The 25,168-nt window shown below is 44.3% G+C and overlaps 1 protein-coding gene across 2 annotated transcripts; it reads left to right on the forward strand.

Annotated features, from left to right (window-relative positions):
* The first annotated feature begins 438 nt into the window (after positions 1 to 438).
* tfap2b (transcription factor AP-2 beta) lies at positions 439 to 11,930 on the forward strand. Of its 2 annotated transcripts, none has more exons than XM_062411406.1 (7): positions 439 to 514; positions 2,618 to 3,076; positions 4,390 to 4,444; positions 5,495 to 5,714; positions 5,946 to 6,064; positions 6,805 to 6,946; positions 10,878 to 11,930. In XM_062411406.1, the coding sequence occupies exons 1-7, from the start codon at positions 467 to 469 to the stop codon at positions 11,167 to 11,169; spliced, it is 1,335 nt and encodes a 444-aa protein (XP_062267390.1). In that variant the 5' UTR covers positions 439 to 466; the 3' UTR covers positions 11,170 to 11,930. The 2 variants fall into 2 exon arrangements, with proteins under 2 accessions (XP_062267390.1, XP_062267389.1); XM_062411405.1 differs by lacking the exon at positions 439 to 514 and adding an exon at positions 2,125 to 2,348.
* Positions 11,931 to 25,168: the final 13,238 nt, after the last annotated feature.

Genomic DNA, 25,168 nt, shown 5'->3' on the forward strand with positions numbered 1-25,168 from the left:
GACTATACCTTTATTTATCTTTCACAAATCTGACACTTTATCAGCCATAAATCCAGCTGCTGTGTTTATGGACACTTCAAAGTCACCAAACACAAAATCTGCTCATCTATGGTCAGTGTTCTGTCTTTTGTTGGCTGAGTTGTGCTTTTATTTTGGGAACCGCAGAGATTCATGAGAAATAAAAACATGTATTTCCTGCAATATTGTATTATCTCTCTCTCTCTCTCTCTCTCTCTCTCTCTCTCTCCTCTCTCTATTCCTGCTGTTAACACGCCCCATCTCTATACAGTATGGTGCTGCAGCAGGCTTCAACAGGGGTTCCCCATTCACAAAGAGAGGGAGGGAGGGAGGCAGGGAGGGAGGGGGAGAGAGAGAGAGAGGGAGGGAGAGAGAGAGGGAGAGAGAGAGTTGAGTCGTCCCTTCCTCACTTGGCTGCATTCGGTTTACCGACACCGGAGAAGCGACCATGCTGTGGAAACTAGTTGAGAATGTCAAGTATGAAGATATTTATGAGGTAACGTGACCGTCCAGCTGTTTGTGTTCTTACACATTTATCACACACATGTTTGTTTTATCATGAATGATGCAGAGCGGAGTGACGTGGGGGTGCTGGCCTGTTGTGTCTCACATGTGGAGGCTGAGATATGAACTTGAGGACATTGTATCGCGTTGACATTCGTACAGACAGATTTTATTTTTTGCTATTTCATCTCGTTCCTCTTTGAGCTTCTGTTTTGTGTTTATGTTTGTGGCTATGGTGCAGTTCACCGTTTGGATCATACGGTTAGAAAAATATGTATTTAATTTTGCTTAGAGAAGATTTTTATTTAATATTTTTTTGAAATTTCATCTAAAATGTGTCACTTTAAATATGGCTTGTGTGTTTTATTTTACTAAATCTTTGCTTATGAGAAACTTTACTTAGAATTTATATGAGAATTAATAAGAATTTGTCAAAAATGTTCTTTAGAAAAAATCAGAAATAGAAAAGAAATGCTGCAAAACATGCATTCGATTTTTTAAATGTTGTTATTAATTCTTAAACTGGATTAAATCATAACTAAAGGCAGGGTCAGAGCAGGGCAATAAGTCAGAAATATATAAATCATATGGCTTCCATCCCATAATAATAACATGTCCTTTTTAATTTAAACGAGCGAGGGAACGGGGAGAAGGTCCGGGGCCGCTGTCGCTGACTGGTTCTCCATCACAAAGCAGTGGGAGAGATGGTCTCTCGCGAGGCCCCTCGGCTCCGCCCGGTGGGAAACCCGCGTCTCGTGCGGCACATGGCTTCGCTCCCACGGCGCGAGCGAGGGAGGGGGGGCGGCGGTGTTGTTAAACAAGTCATCCACGAGGGCACCGAGGGGCCGCGCGCGTGGGGCACAATATAAAGTTTAATCGCTTCTTTTGACTCGTGACACCGTTCACACGAGCCCCTCGCGCTGCCCTGTGGTGTGATCGGTAACACACACAAAAAGGGAAAAGGCAGCTGCAACACAACAAGAGACGCACTTCATTCTCCAGGAGTTTGTCATACTATGAACAAAATGTGTGTGTGAGCGAGTGGAAGGGAGATAAATATTCGTCAGTGCCTGTGCGTAAAAGTGGAGTTTTACTTTTGGGAGCTCAGAGGTCGAGTTGGAAGCAGAACTCTGACCCTGGATCTGTTCCTCCACCTGTTATGCTTCACAGCGGCCCAGCTGTTTCTATTACCACTGACTTATATTGGTTTTTCTATGATGTCAAAGCCGTTTGCTCAGAAATGGTTTGTGCCAAACTGTCTCCAAAGGGCGAGTGTGTGCTTTTCTTGCGTCAGACTTCGCCCACAAAAGTCCCCAAAGCGGTTATTCTAGTGATGGCGGGGGGGGGGGGGGGGGGATTCCTCACGGCCCCTGACACCCTGCTCGCCCCCCCCCTGCTTCACACACTCCTTCTATCTCCTGCTGCTCGCGCGTCGTCTCGCGGCTCTCCACGGAATTTAAACGTCACTCACGGTTGTGCGCGAGAGGCTTTACGCTCCGTGTGTCGCCACCAGTCCCCTGCCTCGCGCACATTAATATTCCTGTAAGTCCCAGTCATGAATAACAATTACAGCATCTACCGGGGGTAGAGGCGGGAGCTCGGTGCTCACAGTCAGAGCGGCGGCAGCAGCTCGGGGCGGAGGAAGGTTCAGTGAGGAGCTGCTGTGGAGCACCAGGCCGAGCACCGCACACACACACGCTGCTGCACCCGGGGATGAGCCTGATCCTCTCGGCCCAAACACCGACTTCATCCCGCTGCAGTTTTACCGTGAGCCCGCTTCAGCTCCAGAGGTTTTACAGATGTTAGTTCACTCCTACTCCGCCGCGGTGAGTCCTCTCCCCCTTGCAGACCTTCTCTAGTGCAGCCGGTGATTTCGTTCATTTTGCTGTGAGGTTTTTCGTTGTGATATTTTGAATGAAGCTGTAACATTTCACCTGCAGGCTCGAGCTGCTGGTCCAGTGTCCTTTACGGCAGCTCTGGCTCCAGCACCACGGGCAACACTCCTGATAAAAGCCTGGTGGTCCTGGGCCTCACTGTGCTCCTTTCATTTTGTTAACATCTCTGTTTGTCTCCTTTGCTCTTCCCCCTCTTCAAGGACCGGCATGACGGGGTCTCGAGCCACAGCTCGCGCCTGTCCCAGCTGGGCGCGGTGTCGCACGGGGGACCCTACTCCAGCGCGCCGCCGCTGTCTCATGCACCCACGTCAGACTTCCAGCCTCCGTACTTCCCACCGCCGTATCAGCCGCTCGCTCACTACCAGAGCCAGGACCCGTACTCCCACGTGAGCGACCCGTACTCCCTGAACTCCCTGCACCAGAGCCAGCAGGGCGCATGGGGCGCGCGGCAGCGGCAGGACGCCGCCGGGGACCGGATGGACAGCTCGGCTCTACTGGCCCAGCCCCGGGCCTCGCTGCCTCAGCTGTCCGGGCTGGACCCAAGGCGGGACTACGGGGTGCGGCGGCCGGACGTGCTGCTGCACTCTGCGCACCCGGGACTGGATCCCGGTATGGGGGACGGCCTGCTGCACGGGCTGCACGGCATGGAGGACATTCAGGTGAGTCAAAGGTCACAGGGTTGAATGCAACCTTTTTTATTTTATTTTTTATTATTACTTTATTTATGTATTTATTCTTTGTTATTGTTTTGAATTTAAAGATATTGGAATATACGAGTCCAAGTCCACCGGAGTCCATCAGACAATTGATTAAAACGCTGCATTTCTATTCTATTATTAAAATAAATACGACTAAATAATTATTATATCAGAAAATATCACGAGTTTGACCATGCACACTGAAAGTGATGGTATTTTAAATTCATAGTTGGGCAACTTCAGATTCTAAATTCAACATCCATTCGCCTTTTCTCCGTCTGGATAAAGTTAAACTGAGCAGAGAATAAAAACAAATAAATACCAAAGTAATAAAGTGGACAGAGGTGCAGTGGACTCAGCCTCTAATGGTTGACAGCTGTCTCCCTCATTGTCTCCGCATGTTTCCCTGAGCCTCCCGATCTGAGGTCAGTGAACCCGGAGCAGTTCCCTCAGGCCTGGACTCTCTCTCTCTCTCTCTCTCTCTCTCTCTCTCTCTCTCTCTCTCTCTCTCTCTCTCTCTCTCTCTCTCTCTCTCTGCAGCTGGAGCCTCACGAACTAAACGGCCCAAAGCGAAACGCACCTCAGACACGTTCGATGAGAAGATGCTGAGATGTTGAATAAGCTGCTGCTCAGATTCACCTGCATATCAAACATATATTATACATTAAAAGGAGAAAAGATGCAGCGATATCAGCAGCTTTAATTTGCAGAGAAATTTACCATTATTATTATTATTATTATATTTCTGGTCAAACTCTTATTGAATGTGAAAGCTCTCCTTTTTATGGCTATATAGATTTTTGTTGTGTTGCTGCAGCTGTGGTGTCAGAGGAGACTTTTTGAAATAGACTGGAGCTGTGTGGGAGCAACCCCCCCCCCCCCGGGCACAACCATCACGAATCGTCTGCCATTTAACCTCCAAACGATACGTTCTCATCTCTCCGTGTCCGTGTCGTGCATTTATTAACCTCCCATACATTTGTTTCCAGCAAATTAATCTTTTTTTTTTTTGTTGTCATTTTAATACTCGAGTGTGGAGGAATGATGCGTCTGATTTAAAGAGGGAGTTTATTTCGCAGGATGATGAATGAGGCTTCACTCGATGAACTGAAGCGGAGGATTATCACCTATAGATTTGATTTCTTCATTTTGTCTGTTTTTGAAACGTGTATAATGTGATAAATTCTCTTTGTTACTTTAAATATTAGATTCACATGTTTATTAGCTTCACGAGCCCTGTGCGTAACGATTCGTTTTTGTCTTGGTTCTCACAGACCATCGAAGACAACAACGGGACGAACATCCTGGATCAATCAGTAATAAAAAAAGGTAGCTACACGCACACAGACACACACACACACACACACACACACACACACACACACACACACACGAGCACCAGTCTCAACAGTCCAAACCAATGCAATAATAATAATGTGACAATAAAATTACAATGTTTTGGAATAAAGGGATTTTTTTTTAAACTACAGATATTTTGGAAACATTTCTTAAGATTGTTAGATGGTCTATAGATTTAATTGAAAATATATATATAAAAAAAAATCTTGGGGTTCCTTCAGTTTGGTTTATCTCCTAACATGTGCTATAATATGATGATGTATAATTCAGTTTATAGATTTTCTAAATCAAAGCCTGACTTTGACTCAAACTGGACATTTCTCCATGTTTTACTTTTGTTTTTTGAGGGGTGGGGGGGCCCACGCGGGGCTAACGATCCCGGTGTATTGACTCGCAGGCAGTGTGTCGCTGACAGGCTCAGCTCTGATGATGTGCGGTGATTTAGTTAGCGGGATGTGGAGTGACTGAGCTCCCCGCGGGGCATTTAAGCCGCTGATGTAATAAATGGCACCGCTCACGGAGATCTCGTGAGCTCGTTTAGAGCTAATCTGCGGTATTATCCCCCGTGGAGCCATCAGAACCCCCCTCCAACTGGCCCCTACGCACGCACGCTGCATGCACGACTCTGGTCTCCTCTTGCTCTTCCATTTTTCTTATTTTAACGCCATTAGCGCGGGAGCATTAATGCGCATGGGATGGAGGCGCAGCCAGGGCCGCTGGTGGGAGTTAAACCGGCCGTGGAGAGGAGACGGGGAGGTGGTTAATGCGATCTGGGAGCGCGAGCCAATCAACAATCGATAATATTGTAATGCGAATGTCGCGCGACATTAAATAACAGCAAATGCCCAGCGCGTGGGCGCATCATTGGGCCGGGGACGCCCTCTGAGAGAGCGGGCACGCAGAGAAGACATGATTTAATATAGAGAAAGCTTATCCACCTGAGTAAATGTCTCACACACACACACACACACACACACACACACTCACTCATCATGTCTCCATCTCCCCCCACCCCTCCAGTCCCCATGCCACTGAAGAACATGGGCTCCCTGATGCTGGGTAAGGACGGCCTGATGGGGGGAGTCAACGTCAGCATTAACGAGGTGTTCTGCTCGGTACCGGGCCGCCTGTCGCTTCTCAGCTCCACCTCCAAGTACAAAGTGACCGTAGGGGAGGTGCAGAGGAGACTGTCCCCGCCCGAGTGCCTCAACGCCTCCCTGTTGGGGGGCGTGCTGAGAAGGTACGAGCCATGGAAACTATATGTGAACCCTGAGACTCATTAACCCCCTTGTTCCTATTTAACATTTAAATCCTCTGGAGCACAAGCTGAGGCATCATTCGACTACTTCTGCAGAACCCATCAATTTTAATTAATTGTTCTTTAATATGTTTCTAGTGCACGTGTGTTTAATCCATGATCTGTTATTTGCACAAGTGTTCATGATTTCGTTTTCCTTTCTCCTCGCTGCAGAGCAAAGTCCAAAAACGGTGGGAAGTGTCTGAGGGAAAAGCTGGAGAAGATCGGACTGAATTTACCTGCTGGAAGACGCAAAGCTGCCAACGTCACATTACTAACGTCTCTTGTAGAAGGTGATTCAAATCAGAATCTGCAGAAATATTATTCTCAGTATTTATGTCAACAAACTTTCTCCCCCTCTTCCTGAAAACTCCCCCAACACTTGTGTAGTTGACCCCAAACAATTAAAACAAACCCGATATATCAACCTTCAACACAAACTGTATAATGAACCTGGACTTTCTCGCTTGCGTAATTTCCAACGTTACCTACAAAATTACGCACAGCCAGAATCAGGCCGTGCGTAATTTGGCAAAGGTCGTGACCTCACAGTGTCTCTGCGTTTACAAAGAAAATGGCTGCAGGGCTGTGGTGCCAGAAATATAAATAAATATTCAGTGTTGAGGAAGTGGAGAGATACGATCAAGTTTGATTAATTAACCCAAATAATGAATCGATTAATTTATGCTGTTTCCTTGATTTAATTTATTTTGCACATGGGTTTTATTTTTATATAATATATATCACTGTCCAGGAAAATATTTTATTCTTACTTCTTTTTTTATTAAATAATCACAAGAGCCAATTATCTTACCTTACACATTTAATTGCCTCCAAAAAAATGGTTTAGGTAATTTCGATTTGTTTTGTGTAAAATCCGTGCGTAAAAAACACAGAGTGTCCATATAATATATCCTGGAATTATTAGATCATTATTATAGAGTATTCTAAAGCATAACAAAAACGCATTACCTGTGATATTCACTCTGTTTGTCCACCTCATATTTACCCTGAGTGTGTCTGACCCCTCCAGGTGAAGCGGTGCACCTCGCCCGGGATTTCGGTTACATCTGCGAGACGGAGTTTCCCACCAAAGCCGTGAGCGAGTACCTGAACCGGCAGCACGCGGACCCCAACGAGCTGCACACGCGGAAAAACATGCTGCTGGCGACAAAGTGAGTTTGATAGACCGTTTGATTAGATTCGTGTTCCCCTCACAGTCTTTATGGGCTGTGTTCTGTCATGGAATATAATATAATAACATATAAACACGCACACACACACACATACATGTCCTCTGGGAGGTTCACAGGGAGATTAAACCACTTAAATGGATTAAAATGTTAAATTATTAGCGAACAAACTATTTCGATGTTTGGATTCCTTCAAACAGAGCAAAGAACAGAGAGGAAATAAAGAGCTCAAAGGTCGAGGCCTTCTTTTGGCACAGACACAGAAATGCAGTAAACAAAAAAATCCCTAAAGAAAAGTCCAATAAGTTTATAAAATATTTCCAAGAATGCATATTTGCCTCATCTAGCAGATGTTCCCATATTTGAATGTCCCTGAAAAAAGCCCCAAATAGACATTTAATCCGGTTTGTCCAGCATTTTGAAATGTTCATTTGACTGCATGTAAGGGGCGTCCATCTGCTCTGGATAGGAATACTTCTGCTGAGTGAAATGGAAGTCTCTGTGAGGCTCCTCGTTCACAGCCCTGAGGGCCGACGCCTCCTGCCTTCACTCTGAGCTTCACACAGCAAACACTGAATTTGAAAAAAATTGGGGCTTGTGAAATTCATGAGGAAATGAGCAGAAATAAGATTGTTCACCTTCTGATTGTGATATGAACTCATCAGTGGGTCACGACTGCTACCAAACCCAATCCCTTACACGGGTTAACCTTCACCTCACTGGAGGCTGGACACTTTAATGTGGTCTGTGCAGCTCAGACGTTTATAAAAAATACAAGCTCCGAGGTGAGACGTGTGGGTTTGAAATCCCTCTTATAGGATCGACCCATTTACTTATATTAATCCATTTTTATGGGCGTTTAAGTGTGGAATCGGATCCCAGACAGACACTTAGCAGGAGAGTTTTCTTTAAGGGAACCAGGGGAGCAGTGGTGAAGTGGATCAATCCTAAAACGGATCCATTTTTGCAATCGGCTGATTGGTGAGTCGTCCTAACCTGCGTCCATTCGTCCCAGAGTGAGTTTTAGGTGGTTTCAACAAAGGTCCCTTTAGGACGCTTGTATTTTTAGCTTGCATAAATAGTGCTGTCTGCCGGCCTGCACTGCATAAACCATCTGCCTGTCTGACAGTGTGTGTCTGTGTGTGTGTGTGTGGGGTGCTCCGTACGTAGGGTGTGTTCGGTGGTGGATGTTTGATGCTCAGATTCAAACCTGTTCCAATACGGGGGGGGGGGGGGGGGGGGGGGTGTCGGTGCTGCCTGTTAGAAATTCATTATTTAGCAGTGAAGTGTTTCAAGTCGCCAGAAAACAACAGCGAGGGCCCGGAGTGTAGCCCGGGGTGGCGGCTTCTCCTCTCTACTCCCCTAACCCCAGCTGGGCTCGGCCTGCACAGCCTGTCACTCATTTGCTAGAGCTCTGCCCTTAGGCCTCGCACTGCCTGTGTGTGTGTGTGTGTGTGTCTGTGTGTGTGTGTGTGTGAGAGAGAGAGAGAGGGAGAGAGAGAGATGGGTCTGCTGAATATAAAACGTGGGCCTAAAATCAGATGATGAGATTTAACAAGGAGAAAAAGGTGAAGAGGTGATTTTCTTTTACTGATGCACTCACATGTAGTGAAGAATGACGACGCCTTTGATGATCGGTCCTCGGTAAATGAAAGGTTATCAATTAAAGATTTGCTTTTTAATGTGGAGGCCTGGGCATTATTGTTTAGTGAATTATGGGTATTTAAAGGAGCATTCTTCTTTATTCCTGGAAGATATTTAGAGTTAAGGCATCTGATGGAATCTGAGAAAATACATCCACAGAGAGAGACATGCTTCAGACAGTCCAGAACATTCCCCTTATGAAACCACATTTAAATTCACTAGATCCACATTTTGATTTAACAAAGAACCAAATTCGCCTCAAGATCCTTTAATTATCCGGAGAAATCAACGAAAACGTGAAAAAGACAAATTAAAAAAATTTGATCATTCCCCTGATCCAGATCAGCAAACAAACTGTCTTGGCTTCTTCCTTGGGTCATGCCCCAACCCTCCAGAAAATGTAATGGAAATAGGTTCAGTAGTTGTTTGCCTAATCCTGCTAACAAACAAACAAACAAACAAAAACACAACCTCCTCCTAAACGGCAGATGTCAAAGTGTAGTAGCTTTAACGTTAAATCACACGCCGCATGGACACTGGTCTGAGTTTCCCATAATCCAGTTTCCGGACGGGGGAATGAAGTCCTGGCCTCTCGTGGGGCTTCCACTCCCTCCACGTATCTCTGGGCTCTACAGCCGCCGATTGCATCAAACTCTGTGATGAGTCTAGATAGAGGGAGGCCGAGGGAAAGAAAACAAATTACACAACATCACAAAGAAGACAAGTCACCTTAAGGGACCGAAGGGAAAGTATCAGGGGGAGTTTTCTCTTCATTTTATTAGAATTTGTTATATTTCAGATTTTCTGTATTTGACATAAAATCCTCGTCTGTGATGATAGTGAAATATTATTGAAAATTTCCAGCCTTTCAAATAAAAAACTTGAAGAAGTGAAGAGGGACGGATTAAAATTAAACTGGATTAGCCCCTAACGCTACATCTGCTGAGGCTGGTCGGCTATTTTATCACCATATTATCAGAAGTGCTCAGATATTTTTGTTGCAGGTTCCTATACTATTCATAAAAGTAATTAATTTAGACTGAAAGTAATCTGTATTATCATTCGGATCTTCACCAGATTTCACCTGTTCATAGTTTTATTCTATGTTTTTCCACATCTGCTTTAGTTTGTGCATAATTTCTTGAGAAATTAACAAAAATGTCCTTTCTTGCAATCATAAAAAAGCTGATTGTTCTTTTTAGAATTAATTGAATTAATCAAATCTGCTCACAAAGTGGGTATTTCTTGGCCTTCCACCAAAATTCAAAAGATTAGCATTTTTTGTGTAATCCTGCAAAAAGTAATGAAAACATAACCTCCTTAATTTAAAGGTTATTTCTGTGTCTAGTCTTCAGAATAATCTCAGATTTCTCACAGAGGAGGTTTGTCTGTTTTCACCATGTGACTGAGGGAGACTTTTTTACCAAAGAGTCCTTGTTTAAATCTTGTGATCAAGGCAGAACTGATTTTAATAAACTCAAAAGTCAAAGTTCTCAATGAAAAGATGGGTGGGGTCTTTCTGCCTTCATTCAGGAAGCACAGCCTGAGTCACGTGTGATATTATTTGAGAATCAATTCTTTCAATCATTCTTTATCATAATCTATTATCTCTGTATCGTCCCTGACACTGCAATTGTTTTTGAATCTGCTCGGCTGAGTTTGTCTTTATAGGACGGGGAAATAAGAACAAAATAAGATCGCACTGAAATGAAAACTCAAATTGAATGTGCTTCCTCAATCAGAGCCTCAGAGAAATGTGAGATCTCCCTGCTCTGTTTCCCACTAACATCAGTGTAGGTTCAGTTTGCAGTTCAACAACATCTGCAGGTGATGCTGCAAAATGTCCTCACTACTACAATTAATATATTTATGAGATATTTAGGCTAAATTCCCTGCAATGTTTTTCAAAAGTAAATCCCTGGGCTGGATTAACAGAGTGAACCCGAGGCTCAGATGTATCGATACCGGCCCTGATAGAACAGCAGGTAGACGTGAGGTCTTATTTGATAAAACAATAAAAACCATAAAACTAAAATTAATAAACTCAAGTCAGATTGTGTGCAGGTAACGTTTTGGGGGCAGTGAGTACAATCCTTGCTTTTGGGTGAGATTTGAATACGATGTTGTCTTCATTGGGTTTCCAGTAACAACACTCAGGATAAACCTCAATATGATTAAAGCCACTGACTGAACAGGGGCAGTTATCTGCAGCAGTATCTTCTCCACGCTGATCTCCAGCCTGACCTCCTGTTGTCTTCTCCCCCTGCAGACAGCTGTGTAAGGAGTTCACAGACCTGCTGGCCCAGGACAGGACTCCCCTGGGCAACTCCAGGCCCTCGCCCATCCTGGAGCCCGGCATCCAGAGCTGCCTGTCCCACTTCTCCTTCATCACGCACGGCTTCGGCTCGCCCGCCCTCTGCGCCGCGCTCACCACCCTCCAGAACTACCTCACCGAGGCTCTCAAAGGACTCGACAAGATGTTTCTCAACAACCCGTCCAACAACCGGCACGGGGACGCCGGCAACAAGGCCGGCGACAAAGAGGAGAAGCAGCGGAAATGAAGCAGGTGGAAGAAGGGGAGCAATGATGGAGAGCCGAGCGGGAGGCGGCCACACACACGGTGGCGTTTCACCGTCACTTCTAGCTTTACACCACTGCGACTGACCTGCCACACACAGGGACTGAGGAGGAGGAGGAGGAGGAGGAGGAAGAGGAGGAAGGCTAGGTAGAGAGGAAAAGGCAGAGGAAGACACCCGTGGGCCAGTGTCAGAGAGCACAGAGGGATTTTTCATCTGTGTTACGTTCTTTTCATTCCCCTGAGGACATGGTGGTTACTGTGTTACATCCATTTTGCTCCCCCTGCCTGCATCCTGTGAGACTGAGATGCTGTGAGCAGCCAACAAACAACATTGTGTGCATGTGTGCCTGACTGTGTGTGTGCGTTTGTGAGTGTGTGTGGTGTGTGTCTGTGTTTGTCCTCACACACAAAACGCATTGTGGGAGAATCGGGGTTGTGAGCATCCTATCTGTGAAACAGATTTGTCTGGTTATTTAACACGAGCACGCGGAGGGAGGGTGTTCATTTATGTGTGTAAATATTTATTTATATTAATTTAAAATGAACGGTTGTGTAAATAGGTTCACCAGCTATTTTGGAGTAGGCCTATTTATCTGTGATTCGACCTTTGTGAGCCGGCGGCGGGACTCAGTGTGTTTCTGTTCTTATAGAGTTGTGTCATGGTGCTGATGATGGGTAGACATGCTTCTAATTGTCCAGTGATTTCATTTCTATCACACTGATAATAAACCATGTGTTTTATTACGTGAGGTGTGCAGCCGGCGCCTTTTCTCCAGGGAACTCAAGGTTGGGGGGGTCAACTCACATTCAGGTTCATATCTGCAAAAAAAAAAAACTAAATATAGTTAGTTAAATAATAATATAAATAATAACAGCTTAAAATGGTTTAATATCCAATGCTATAGTTTGTTTTTACCATTTTGAGTGTTTTTCTTTTAAGGTCCAAACGCTACAGGATGTTAAAATGTGATTAAGACGTATTTCTATAACACTAAAGTCAGACTATTCTTCACTTAATTCAATTATTGCAAATTTGACCTTATATAGTTTGAGATATTCTAAATTTGCAGTTTACATACATGTCTTATATACAGACTTTTAGCTTAATCTGGTTAATTTGGGAATATTGGTGTCCATGTAAACATATCCAGTGACATTTATGAGCCAATCACAATATTGAAGTAATTCACCATTTAATGTTACTCTAATTTGAACTAATGTTAATTATTCACAGAAGCAGAAGGAGAATTTCTAATCAAAAACAAAACAATATTTCTGTTACTCAGCTCGACCATAGGGAAAAAGACAAAATGGGAACAAGTATTTCCACAGTGAAGATGATGAACATGTGTAACCTGTAAAAGATGGTGACATTCAGAGGCTCAATCTTTGGTTCAAATGTGAAAAATAGGTTAAACTATATTCAGCCAATTATAAAGATCAGGTTTAGAGTCACAGCTACAGAGAAAGCACATTTTTAAAAACGAAATTATTTTCACTCTCAGTCGCACCAAGGCCTTTATTTTGAATAATGACCACTATACCTATCGTCTATTTCATTTAACAATTCATGTTACAGGTTCAAATGTTCAATTATAACTGTAGTAGCACGGACAGAAAGTGCAGATTGGACCTTTAACTTGGCATATAGATAATAGGACGTTGTTAAATGTGAATATCATACAATCCCAAATCATCATAATCATTACTATTATTATACAATATAGGAAATAGCCTTTGTAAAGGTTTAAAGTGCCAATATAGTCTATATGGCCCATATAGTGCAAAAGCCCCTGAAGTACACACACACACACACACACACACACACACACAATGATGGATACCGTCTTATTCCACAGAGATAATTGGCTGCGTTTTTCTGCAGCCAGTGAGGTCCCTCGTTTTCAGTCTTCTCTCTTTCCCACACACGCACACACACACAAGCACAATGTCTGAACACACACACTCTCTCTCTCTCTCCCTCTCGCACGCGCGCAGGGGGAATAGAATCGTGCCTCGCGGGCGCGCTTCTGCGATGGGGATCTACCGCCGGTGCGTTAATGACGAGGGAGCGCAGGACGCACAGAGGAAAAAGTGGAGAGAGGTGGAGAGAGAGAGAAAGCTAATGAGAGAAAGAGATAGCTGGAGAGAGAGAGAAAAACAACCAGGCCAGAGAGAGTGAGAGAGTGAGAGAGAGAGAGAGAGAGAGAGAGAGAGAGAGAGAGAGAGGGTCCCCCGGGCTCGGTTGACCCGTGGAGCGGAACAACGCGTGACGCAGGTGCAGAGTTCAGAACCCGCATGTCCGCGAGCGATGCTCCCGCAACAAAAGAGAAGAAGCTGCAGAGCAACCGGGACAGGTTGAACCGAACAGGGCGAGGAAAACAACCACCGACACCAGCAGAACCGACCGACCGACCCAGTCCTGACACCAGATTAGAACCTCATCTCAAACACATCACACTGACTGAAGTTCCAAACTAAATATTGTTATTTGCACATTTTATTATGATCTGCAAACAAAATGTAGGTCAATTGCGCTGCAGTGAAAATTAAACATCTATCAGACAAACCTTTGGAGGAAACTCTGGAGCCGGATGAAAACTGAATGTTTAAATCAAGGACTTTTCTTTTTTACAGCTAATTAAATACTTAATTTGCAGCATCACATCACGTGAGTTGCAGGTATTTAGCTTTTCCTACACTGTGGAGGAACATCAGTGGCTGGTGCAGCTTCTTATCGTTGCCAACAAAGGTTGTTTTCTCCCTGCTCCTCCTCCCTCAGTTCTCTGAATCCAGCCTCAGGCCTCTGGAAAATGCTTCAGTCGAAGGTTGTGTCTGCACAGAAACTACCTGCTGTCTTCCAACTTCATTCAAATCTCCTTTAAGGGAGAGAATTTCACTTCAGCATCTCAGGATATACAAACATTTACAGATTTAATATTCTGTAACGAGGCCAACAAGGGAACGTTTCATTAGATTTGTCCTTTTGTTGCACAGATAATGTAAAATATCTGAAAAGACATCATTTAAATATATATTTACATCTCACTATATAAAAGATAATGTTTTGTTCTGAGTCATGTGGTATAGAACATATTTAAAAAAAGGTTTCTTGACCAGTGCTGTTGACCTGGTTGTTGTGTTCTTTCTGAAACAAGAGAGCTCATATCCACCATGGCCAAACAACAGACCATTGAAATTCAAGCATGCCTGATTTAAAATGAATCAGATCCATGAATTATTCCCGGAAAAATTTATAATTTTCTTTTTTAACCCACAAAATGTTAAAGAAAGAGTGAATGGAAAAAAAAACTGTATTCGCCCCTTTGTACCAGTCAAAGCCAAATTTGAATGGTTTCTTTCTCGGCCCATTTCTCATCCTCTAACCGAGTTTCATGAAAATCCGTTTGGTGGTTTTTGAATCATACTGATAAGAACACTAACGTAGATGCAGGGTCAGAACCAAAGAGACGATGAGGAAACTTTCAAACAAAAAGTCTATGTGTCATAATCCACCTCAACTGAAACCCTTCAATCTCACAAATTAACTAATAGAACTACAGCGTTAAATATAAGATTCCATGCAGGCTATAATACAGGAGTTATTATCCCGCCCCCCCTCAACCCAACACACCACCCAGAGCCCTGTGAAGTGTCTGACGTGGAGATGTTCCAGAGGAGAATCCAGCAGAGATGAGTGGAGAAGGTCAGAGAGGGTCACACTGACTGAGCCGTGGAGGAATTTGAACCTCAGGATGAACACAGGTGTGAATTGCACCGTGACATCGTTTCGGCGTGACTTTGCAATCACCTATTAAAGTTTATTTTGAAGGTCTGAAGGTCTAACTTCCTGTGCACAAAGGGAGAAACTCCAGTAGCTGCAGAGTTTTAAAAACACCAAATAATCGTTCTGCAGCCTGATGTGATATGAATCACTGGTCTTTGATGAATTGTTCTTAATGGGAAGCAAATTTTTTTTGCTTTTATGAAAATGTCACAGGTTGTTACTTTAATGAGCTGGCCGGTTGGGGGGGTAATCCGGTTACCGGCGTATGGGACGGAGCTCATGGGCGAGATAAGAGCGTTTGATCGATGCAGAGAACGAGAGCAGTGTCCCCACGGTCTCTGTCTGTCCGTCACTCAGGCAGGAAGTGAGGGAGCAGACCCCCATAAGCAAAGCCCCTCAGCATTCTGTCACGCAATGGGCTGTAAAAATGCTTATCCAACACACACACACAGACACACACGCACACACACAAACTGACACACACCCAGGTTATGCAGAACGCAGACAGCCGATTGCTGGTCGGGAGTAATTCCTGCTCGGGGCTCTGTGCTCCAGGCGAGGCAGGCGCGTGCTGGATATTTCATTATTCATTAATTTACTGTTTAACAAATCCTGTCATTACTGAGCCCGAGCCAAGTTCACACACATACAAACACACAGACACGCACGCACACGCACACACAGAAGACACACACTGGAAGCAGTGGGTGTCAGAGTGGGTGTCAGGCATGGCAAATCGGCCTGTTTGATCCCGGCCTTCTCAACAAACGGGGAGAGAGCCATGAATAATAAGAAACGCGGAGCCTCGCCGGAACGAGGGAGCGTGACACTGTCTCACAAAAAGCCCTTTAGCGCTGAGCAGAGCTCCGCCGGGGCCTCACCGAGGGCCCAGGGTTCATTATATGAAAAGACAAAACAAACAGTTGGCACAACCGTGATCGATATGAAAAGGCAAAGCTCCCGCGCACACAAAAGGAGAGAGTAAATCAGTCATGTTCCACAAAAGGCAGCGTAGAGTTTCCTTTCTGCACACGGAGGAGTGGAGCAGAGCTGCTGTTGAACTCCACTCGTCCACTAATGGGATTAAAGCTGCAAATATGTTTTTGGCTCATCCACTCCTGGGTTTCTAGCTCAAATCCCCACAAAAACAAAGGGGTATTTACTCGAGTTTCCCATGAAACAGTTGCATATATCCACAGTGATGAACTCAGACACGACCATAATGACTTTTTACTTTTCCCTTTTCAGTCTAGTTCACTTAATTAATTAACAGAGAGAAGCCTCGGGGGCTACAAATATTCATTATTTCTGAAAGAAAACATGTATCATAAATATTATAATCATAAATTTGTGTTGTACAAGTAAGAAATTTAATTCTGAATAAGCTCCGTCAGCAGAAGCTTGGTGTGCAGTGTGCAGTGTGCAGCTGGAGCAGGTGGAGCAGGTGGAGGTGGTGGAGGTGGAGTGTGGACATCAGGCTCACGTGCAGAGGGCCGAGGTGTTCGAACCCCGAGTCGCCACGAGTCTGTCGTCCTGAGGAGAAACGACTTCTTCTCTCGATCGGCCGCCCTCCAGATCCACCGCGGTCTGTGGGTGGCCGCGGACTTGATGTCATTAACATGTGACATATGTAGAGCTGACTGGGAGTGGCTGCAGGCCAGTGTTTGTCTCCGCCACTGTCCCCGTGTCTGCAGGGCCCCGGCAGGATGAGTGTGGGCTTCGTCAGCAGTCGAGCAGCCGGCCGGCCGGGCCACTGTCTGCTGCTATTGATAGTGAGCACGTTTATCAGTATGCATGACGGACAGTGTGCATGTTGGCTGGTAGCTCAGGGCGGGAGGATTGGGGTGGGGCTTCTGGCTGGTTGCTCTATCGGGGGGGTCCTTGTGTTGGCTGTGTGGCAGGGACACGGGCAGTCCGGGTCCCCTAAGGTCCGACTGAAGACGCTGAGTTGAAGTGACACAGCTGCTGCTGCTGCTGCTGCTGAGGCAAGACTGCCTCTCCAGACGGGTCAAGGTTACACAGAGGAGACGGCTTCTCTTGTGCACTTCCACACATCAACACAACACAAGAACACAAAGCAACACACTCTCTGGGCCAACGAGTCCAACGACATGGTGACACGTGCATCTTTATGTGTTCATGAATCTATGTAGACAGAGTGTGCATGGAAATGTTCAGAATCTGAAGGCGAGGGACAAGTCTGGTTTCCATTTTTAATATCCATTATCTCAAGGAACTTTACACAGAAGATCAAGACCCTAAAAATTACAGTTCCCACAATGAGCAGCATCTCCCTTTGTCTGAGAGGGGAATTGATAGGATAACCAAACCGCTTTTAAGAAACATTAAAGTCATGTGATAAAAGAAACCAGTCACACTGGGATCAGGACATGGAGTCTTAACCCTGACGTCCACTGTCGTTACCAGAAGCCCCAAAACACTGACCTTTGTCCCCCGGAGGCCAATTCGTCATCAGATAACAGCCGCTGGGCTCCAAGAATGTGGGTAAAAACCATATTTTAGCATCTTAACTCATTATTACTGTGATGTCACCCATTGGTTTGTGAACTTTCATTTTAAAGCTTTGATCTAATCCAACATGACCGTCTGTGAGGAAGAGCAATGGACAAACTCCTGCAGGATCTCTTGTTTATATATGGGAACCCCAGTGCTGGAGATTATTGGTGAGATGCTGTGCGAGTGTATGTGTGTGAGGGGGGGTTGAGGATTATTGTGTGAACACCACCTCTATTGGAATCCAGCTCGTGAGTGTGTGTGCATTATTAACTCTCCATTTACTGACCCCCCACAACCTCACACCCACCCCCAACACACACTCACACGCAGTCCCCCGACAGCCAATTGTTATTAGCTCTGTTTATTGTTGGAGGCATGCTCGGGTCATACCACTTACAGACACACAAACACTGAGGCAGGACCTGAGACAGGGAGGAGGTCGGACACGAGACGAGAGCGTCAACTGCAGAACAGGGAAACCTTTCAACTCCGTGAGAGAGTGAGAGTTCTGCCAACATTTTCAAAAGTGGTCCAACATGTAAGATAGGACGGAAACAGGAGGAGAAATGAGGCAACTGAGGAGGTTAGCCAAAGTAGATGATATGTAGATAATAAATATACTGAGACATGCTGTGATTGGTACATGTGTGATAACCGCAGTGAATAACATCAGTGGAGGGGATATAAAGGATTGGTTGGTTGGTTGGTTGGTTGTTTGGTTGGTTGGTGGGTTGAATAGTTTGTTGTTTGGCTGGTTGGTTGTTTGGTTGTTTGGCTGGTTGGTTGGTTGAATGGTTGGTTGAATTGTTGGTTGTTTGGCTGGTTGGTTGGTTGGTTGGTTGGTTGATTGGCTGGTTGGTTGTTTGGTTGTTTGGCTGGTTGGTTGTTTGGTTGGTTAATTGGTTGGTTGGTTGTTTGGCTGGTTGGTTGGTTGGTTGGTTGGTTGGTTGGTTGTTTGAATGGTTAGTTGGTTGGTTGTTTGGTTGGTTGGTTAGTCGAATGGTTAGTTGGTTGGTTGGTTGGTTGGTTGGTTAGTCGAATGGTTAGTTGGTTGGTTGGTTGGTTGTTTGGTTGGTTGAATGGTTAGTTGGTTGGTTGGTTGGTTGGCTGGTTGGTTGGCTGGCAGGGTTATACTAAAATGGATTTCCATGAATGTTAAACGTTTGAGACATGAACCAAAAAAGAACCCATTAAATTTCCGTGTGGATCCAGACAAAAGAAAACAAAAATTCATTCCTTGAACACTGTGAGATAAGGCTTTTTAAATGTGTCACCTATATCCCATACAATAATAATTGAATCTTGTGGGACTGATATCTATGAGGTTTTACTATCTTGAATTGAAGGGGACTGCTGGGCCTTGGTGAAGGTATGCAGGTGACATCCTAGTTTGGTAATGAAGTCAATTCTGCAGCTGAGACAGTGTCTGTAACAACCTGGTGCTAAATTCTGATATCGATCTGGAAATTACATCAGGTCAACAAGCTCACACTACCTCCAGATTTCATACTAATGTCCGACTGTAATGTGAACGCACTCACACAAAGGGTGTAATCGAAGATTTGGACAAGCAGCGAGTCCGGATAAAAACATGAGGGAGGCTGATGATGAGAAGAAGAAGAGCAGATAGAAACTGTATTGTCTTTACGCTGTTACAGATAAAAACGAAATTCTGCTCCAGAGACAGTCAGAGACAGAGAGAGAGAGAGAGAGAGAGAGAGAGAGAGAGAGAGAGAGAGAGAGAGAGAGAGAGAGAGAGATGGCCTCAGGGCGACGGAGGTCTCTGTTCAGTGTCTGAACAAAATGCCTAGTCTGATCGAGTGAGCAAGGCCATGAACCAACCATCCACCCCTCTAACATCCAGCCCACCCTCACCACACTAACACTGGTGTGTTTGTGTGGGAGAGAGAGAGAGGGTGTGTGTGTGTGTGTGTGTGTGTGTGTGTGTGTGTGTGTGTGTGTGGGTGTGTGCGTTGAGGCGAGACCGATGGATACAGCCATCAGTTCTCTGACAGTTCATCTCAAATGTGACACACAATGTAGTTTGTTACTGTTCGGCATTAAATATGCATTTTAACACCCACTAACAGTTCTAGAAGCCATATATATATATATATTTATATATTGTACATATATATAATAAATATATAAATAAAGGTTGTACATAATTTCTGTTTCACAGGAATAACAGAAATTGGAATTTATAGCCTACTTAGATTTTTCAGGCACAAAACAAATTTTGAGAATAAATTCTGTAACTCAGAAAAACTAAAGTTCAGCCTCCTACTGGAAATCTGCTCAGTCCCTTTAGCAGCTTTACAGAGATGGACAGAAGTTTATTCTACGCAATCGTTTAAGTGGCAAAGTTTCACTACATTTCCAAAGAGCAGCAGGTTAGTGAGGTTTTAAGCAATATTGACAGACATGTTGGAAAATGTGTTTTTTCAGTTTCTTGCTAGGAGTAAGATGAGAAGATCAGTCCCAATTTAAATTTTTGTGCTAAATCAGATTTCGGCTTCATGAAGGAACGAGGACGTTTCCTGGATCAATAAAGATCGAATGTCTCTTTAGCATCGGACCTTCTGAGTCGAGATTCCGACATGAGGGGGGGGCGGCATTTGTGCTAAGCTAAGTGGCTACTGGATCTATCTTCACTTTTACAGCACAAACATAAGTGTAACCAACAAAAAAAACATTTTCTGAGTTGTCCTATAAAAGAATCAGGAACTTATTTGCTTTTGGTCAATTTTTAATGTTTCCTTGAAACCAGAATCATTATCTGAGTTCAAATAAGTTTCTAGATATTTATAACCTGTGGTGATCAATGTCTTATTGCAACAACAACACATTCAAACACCTTCGGTATCACAGGAACATGAATCTCAATACAACATTGGCATTTCAATATCCACAGAGCTGGACTGAAGTGTTGGAGAGGGCATGAGACGGGGACAAGGAGACAAAGGGGACATGGTGTGGCCGGTGGGCTGCTCGGGTTAGTTTGGACGGCGGCGGCCGGGCATTTCTTGATCCTGAACCAAGAGGACAGGAGGAGGCCCGGCCGTGACGCTCATCACATCTGAAGCCCCCATCTGTACTGGTGTCTCCCCACCAGTCAACTAACGCACACACACACACAAACACACACTCACCAGCCCCAACACACACGGCTCTAATCTCTTCTGACAGTGCTCACATTCTGTTAGGCCCCACAGTGCTTGTGCATGTCACTGACCATAAACAAAACATACACTCCTCTGGAGGAGACACACCACAGGACACGGGGCGTGGACACCCGAGAAATACCACAAGACAGGGGTGTGGGAGGTGTGGGTTGCAGGGAGAGTGTGTGTGATGCCTATGATGGGTTCCTGTGTGTGTGGATGTGACGCTTCCGGGGAAGGAGAACAGATGCCTGCAGGTCATGTCATATCTCTGACATTAGGCCAAAGTCAATGGCGGCGGAGTGGATGGAAACAAAGAGACGTCGGCAGGTCGGAGCTCGATGCTGCATGAGGCTGAATTATCACCTCCTCCTGTATTTCTGTGCAAATAACTTCATGGAAATGTTGCAGATGTTTTTTGATCTCCCACCGACTCTCCCAGGGCGGTGACGTCACCCTGGGGCTCAACGAGGGGACGATGCAAATATGAAGTACAGTAAATATACTCATTTCACTAAATTGAAAAAATATGAGTTAAATTAGCCCTGAGTTAAATTAATTACTTGATTAATCCTGTTGACTTTCTCTGTTAAAACTAATTACTGGCGTTCAATCGTTGACATACGCATGTTTCTTAGAACACGTACATTTAATCATCTTTGACATTCAAATCGTTGACAGTGGAAATGTCGATGAGAAACAGACGGATGGAGACAGACAGACAGACAGATTCCTTTTAGACTGGAACAGGACAGAAGACAATGCACGAAGACGCTGTGCAGGTGAGACAGAGGGAAAAACGTTAAAAGCCTCCTCCATGTTAGCAAATGGGACACGGATCAAAACTAAAAAGTTCACGTTAACTAAATCTTATATCTATGGAATTATCCTCTTTCCTTATTCTGCACTTTGTTTAGCTGCAGTTGATTTTAAATGAGAAAGGGAGGAAAAGTAAACTGCACACACCTATTTATGTTTTGTGATATTTGTTATTTTCACAATTGATACAAATAAGCCAGTGAGAAGGTGTGTGTATATGTGTGTGTTTGTGTACGTGTGTGTGTTCTTGATCTTTGAGTTATGAAAAATGACATTTTAAATCTAACGGAAAGGGAAATAATCTTCTTCCTCTTTAGAAAAATATTGACACACACACACACACACACACACACACACTCACTTTCCCGTGGGGATGTTTCTTATGTATTTTTAGCTTCTGTCACAAACTATTACTTTGGGTTTTTGGTGTTGAGTTCTGGGAAGATGAGCTTCCGGTGAGGGTCCCTAGAGAAAGAGTTTGAATCCCACAGCGGCACCTCTCTGGCTGCCGGCTGCCGGCTGGATGGAGACACTCGTTCCCAGCAGATGAGCGATTGTTTACAGACTGGTGTAAAAGTGATTCTAGTTTTGCTAAGCGAAAGGCAAGTGAAGTGTGACGGGGGGGAAATTGGGGAAAACAGAAGCTGGTGTAAACAAAAAGACAGCGGGTGGATGTGGAGTGAAAGCATCATGTAGATGGTGTGTAGCCTTGGATGTGTTTCAGCAGGTGATGGGTTCTGATCTTCTGCCGCCTCTGGCTGAGTTCTGCTGCAGTTTGAGGTGCCACAATTACTTAGTTAATGTTTCAGAAGGAGACAAATACTCCAGCAAACTCCAGGCGCCGACTTGAAACCCCAAAACACAGACTGAAAATAGCACTTAGAGAAATAACAACCTCTTTGGTTTGGGTGTTTAACTACAGACACTAATGAGAAGAAGAAACACGAGCGAGGATGTCCAGTGTGGAGGAAGTAGGACCCAAGTAAAGACCCATTTTCCCTCCATCTCCGCTGCGGGACAGAGCCGCGTCGGGGATGGTGTTTTGTTCAGGACCCAAGAAAGTTCAGTGTTGAGTGTGAAGTTGTTTTTGATCAACAAAGCTGCGAGCTGCGTTAATTCAGGCCAGCGCAGCCCCTACAGACAGTCACATCCAGGCACTGCTCGAGTGTTATTAAAGAAAGAGGATCTAATGAATTTTCTTGTTATGAGAGTTCTACAATAAAGAACATAAGCAACAGAGAGTTGATTCAGTTTCTTTAATAGTTCTTTATTAAATCCTGCTGATATGGACCAAATGTTCCAAATCCCAGTGCATCAACTGGCACCTGGTGATTACTTCCTGTTCCTCAACCATTCATTTCATCAATCGCTTTGTCATTTTGAAGTTTATCCCAGAGGCAAGCGAGGGAAAAACTTCTTTACACACGAGTCATGACTGGATTTGTAAAAAAGCCTCATGATCTTCATTTAACGAAACATCTCCCTCCAGACGAGAAAACACAAATGACTACAATCGCTTAAACCAGCACTCCAGGCCTGTAGGTGGCGCTAATCAACGATCGGTCAAATACCAGAGAAGAACACTGTGGTCCAAGGAATACTGTAATAATGCTAATTTGATGTATTGATGCTAAATTTAGCTGCAAACATTTTTATTGGAAATGTTTTAATAATTGTACAGCTCTGTAATGAATTGTTTTAATGTATTTCCTCCATAAAGCTCTTTGAATGACCTTATGTCTGAATGGCGCTTCATAAACAAACCTCTCCGGCCTTACAGCAAACTTTCAAACAGTCAGGATCCATCTCTGCTCCGTGTTCGACTCTAATTAAGAACAAATTACATTTTGCGCAAACTATAAACTTATTTTAATATCAAGTGTAAAAAACTCAACCTTATTACCCCCCCCCCCCCATTTCAAGAAAAGGGCCTCGTCTCTTTCTCCGATACCTTTTCCACGTTTTGCTCAAACTGCTTTTCCTCTGAAGAAGTGAGGAGAATCCTGCAGCTCCAACGCACAGAGGAGAAACTCTTCTCGTGACTATACTGCAGGAGCTGGTTTTAGATTACTTTCATACGTCAGTGCACACACACACACACACAGACACACACACAGCTAACAGACTGAGCATGATTGACAGCTCTGACCTGAATGTGCACATGGTTCCTTCCCTGGAGCTACGAGTGAGCGAGCACACAGACACTTCTCTACACAATGATACACATTCTTGCACTTACGCATTCATATGCCCAATGACAAAACCATTAACTCTTCCATCTGTGTGTGCATTTATGTATGTTGTGTATATACTATGCATGTATGTATGTATGTATCTATGCTGAATGAATGTATATGTATATTTAATCCTTTATCTTAGATAATTATTGTGCCTGTAGCCAAAGTGTGAAGGCTACGTCTATGAGGACAAATAATTTGTTAATTTCCTCTTTTTATGTTGTATAATTATAATATTCTGCATGAACAGTAACTTTCCAATTCAGTTTTAAACTCACTCAAAGCCCTCTGGTTTTATGGTAAAGCCGGGACCTTGTCCGTTAACATCAACTTGTAGTTTGACCAAGACTGAACTCCTGCTGCACAACTGGTAAATCCTGGTGTTTTTATTATTGAAAGGATCAGAATGCAGTGAACCCTAAAATGGTATTTAAGTTGAAAAAGCTCATGTTTGGGGAGATTTTATTTCAAACTCCTTAAAGCTGCTAATATTCAGTTTTCTTATCATTTACAAATCTGACGAAAAGGCAAAAACACAAATGTCTTACATGATAACAATACGAGTGGTAAACCTTTAAAAAATGGTGAGTAATACAGGTACACAACAATTTCTAGCTATGGATGAATGCACGTTTGTTGTGCTGTTGGTTTGGGAGTAAATCAAAATAAGGACATGTTCAAATCTGCTGGATCCAGATTGTTATTTGGATCCACACCCGATTGCACACACTCATAAATATCAATATTATTCGCTGCATTGGGAAATCAATGAAAAAAAACGTTGTATCGTGGGATGTATGCCTTATTCTTTGATCCTCCACTTTATCCAGATCCAGACAAACATGTATTGAGTTCTTCCTCCACTACGATTGGTGGAAATCCATTCAGGAGTTTTTGCAAAACAACAAACGAACAGGGGGGAAAACATAACCTCCTTGGTGTTGCTCATATTCCACATAATGAACCAAATGAAGTGAAACAGTGGAGTTCATTGATTGTGTTTAATTGTTTCTAAAAATGGAATAAGCTTCATCAGGCCCGGGTCGTAGGATTCTCTCATTTGTTGTTTTTTTCAAGTTTTAATTGCAGTTGTTGACAAGAAAAGCTCGAAGAAGGTAATTAGCTCTATCCCTCGTCCACGCTCTGTTTACGGCTAACTGGTAAAAAGGCGGCTTGGTTGTGCAGAGCGGTCGTTTCTCTCAGATCTCCCCTCAGAAGGAGCCACAGGCGAGTCAAAGTGAGTGTTAACAAGAGGAATCCAGCCGCTCCCAGCACTGAGCCTCAACTCGCCCAGTGGAACCAGCAGTGGGCGAATACTCATCGCCGCTCACGTAATCTTCCTGACTCGAGTGCGGTGGATCCGAGGGGTTGTTCCAGTGACCCGCGGGGCTGAGGGGCGTGGGGGGGGGGGGGGGGGTCTTCTATGTTGCTTCCAATGGAGGCAACGTACAGCTTTAC

Source organism: Platichthys flesus, chromosome 18 (genome assembly GCF_949316205.1).
Source record: "Platichthys flesus chromosome 18, fPlaFle2.1, whole genome shotgun sequence".
Taxonomy (NCBI): domain Eukaryota; kingdom Metazoa; phylum Chordata; class Actinopteri; order Pleuronectiformes; family Pleuronectidae; genus Platichthys; species Platichthys flesus.

Bases quoted from the DNA above. Each gene is read 5' to 3' on its own strand.
- tfap2b (XM_062411406.1), top strand. From the start codon at position 467: ATGCTGTGGAAACTAGTTGAGAATGTCAAGTATGAAGATATTTATGAG. The intron at 4,445-5,494 runs GTAGCTACACGC...CCACCCCTCCAG, and splicing joins TCAATCAGTAATAAAAAAAG to TCCCCATGCCACTGAAGAAC. The intron at 5,715-5,945 runs GTACGAGCCATG...TCCTCGCTGCAG, and splicing joins TTGGGGGGCGTGCTGAGAAG to AGCAAAGTCCAAAAACGGTG.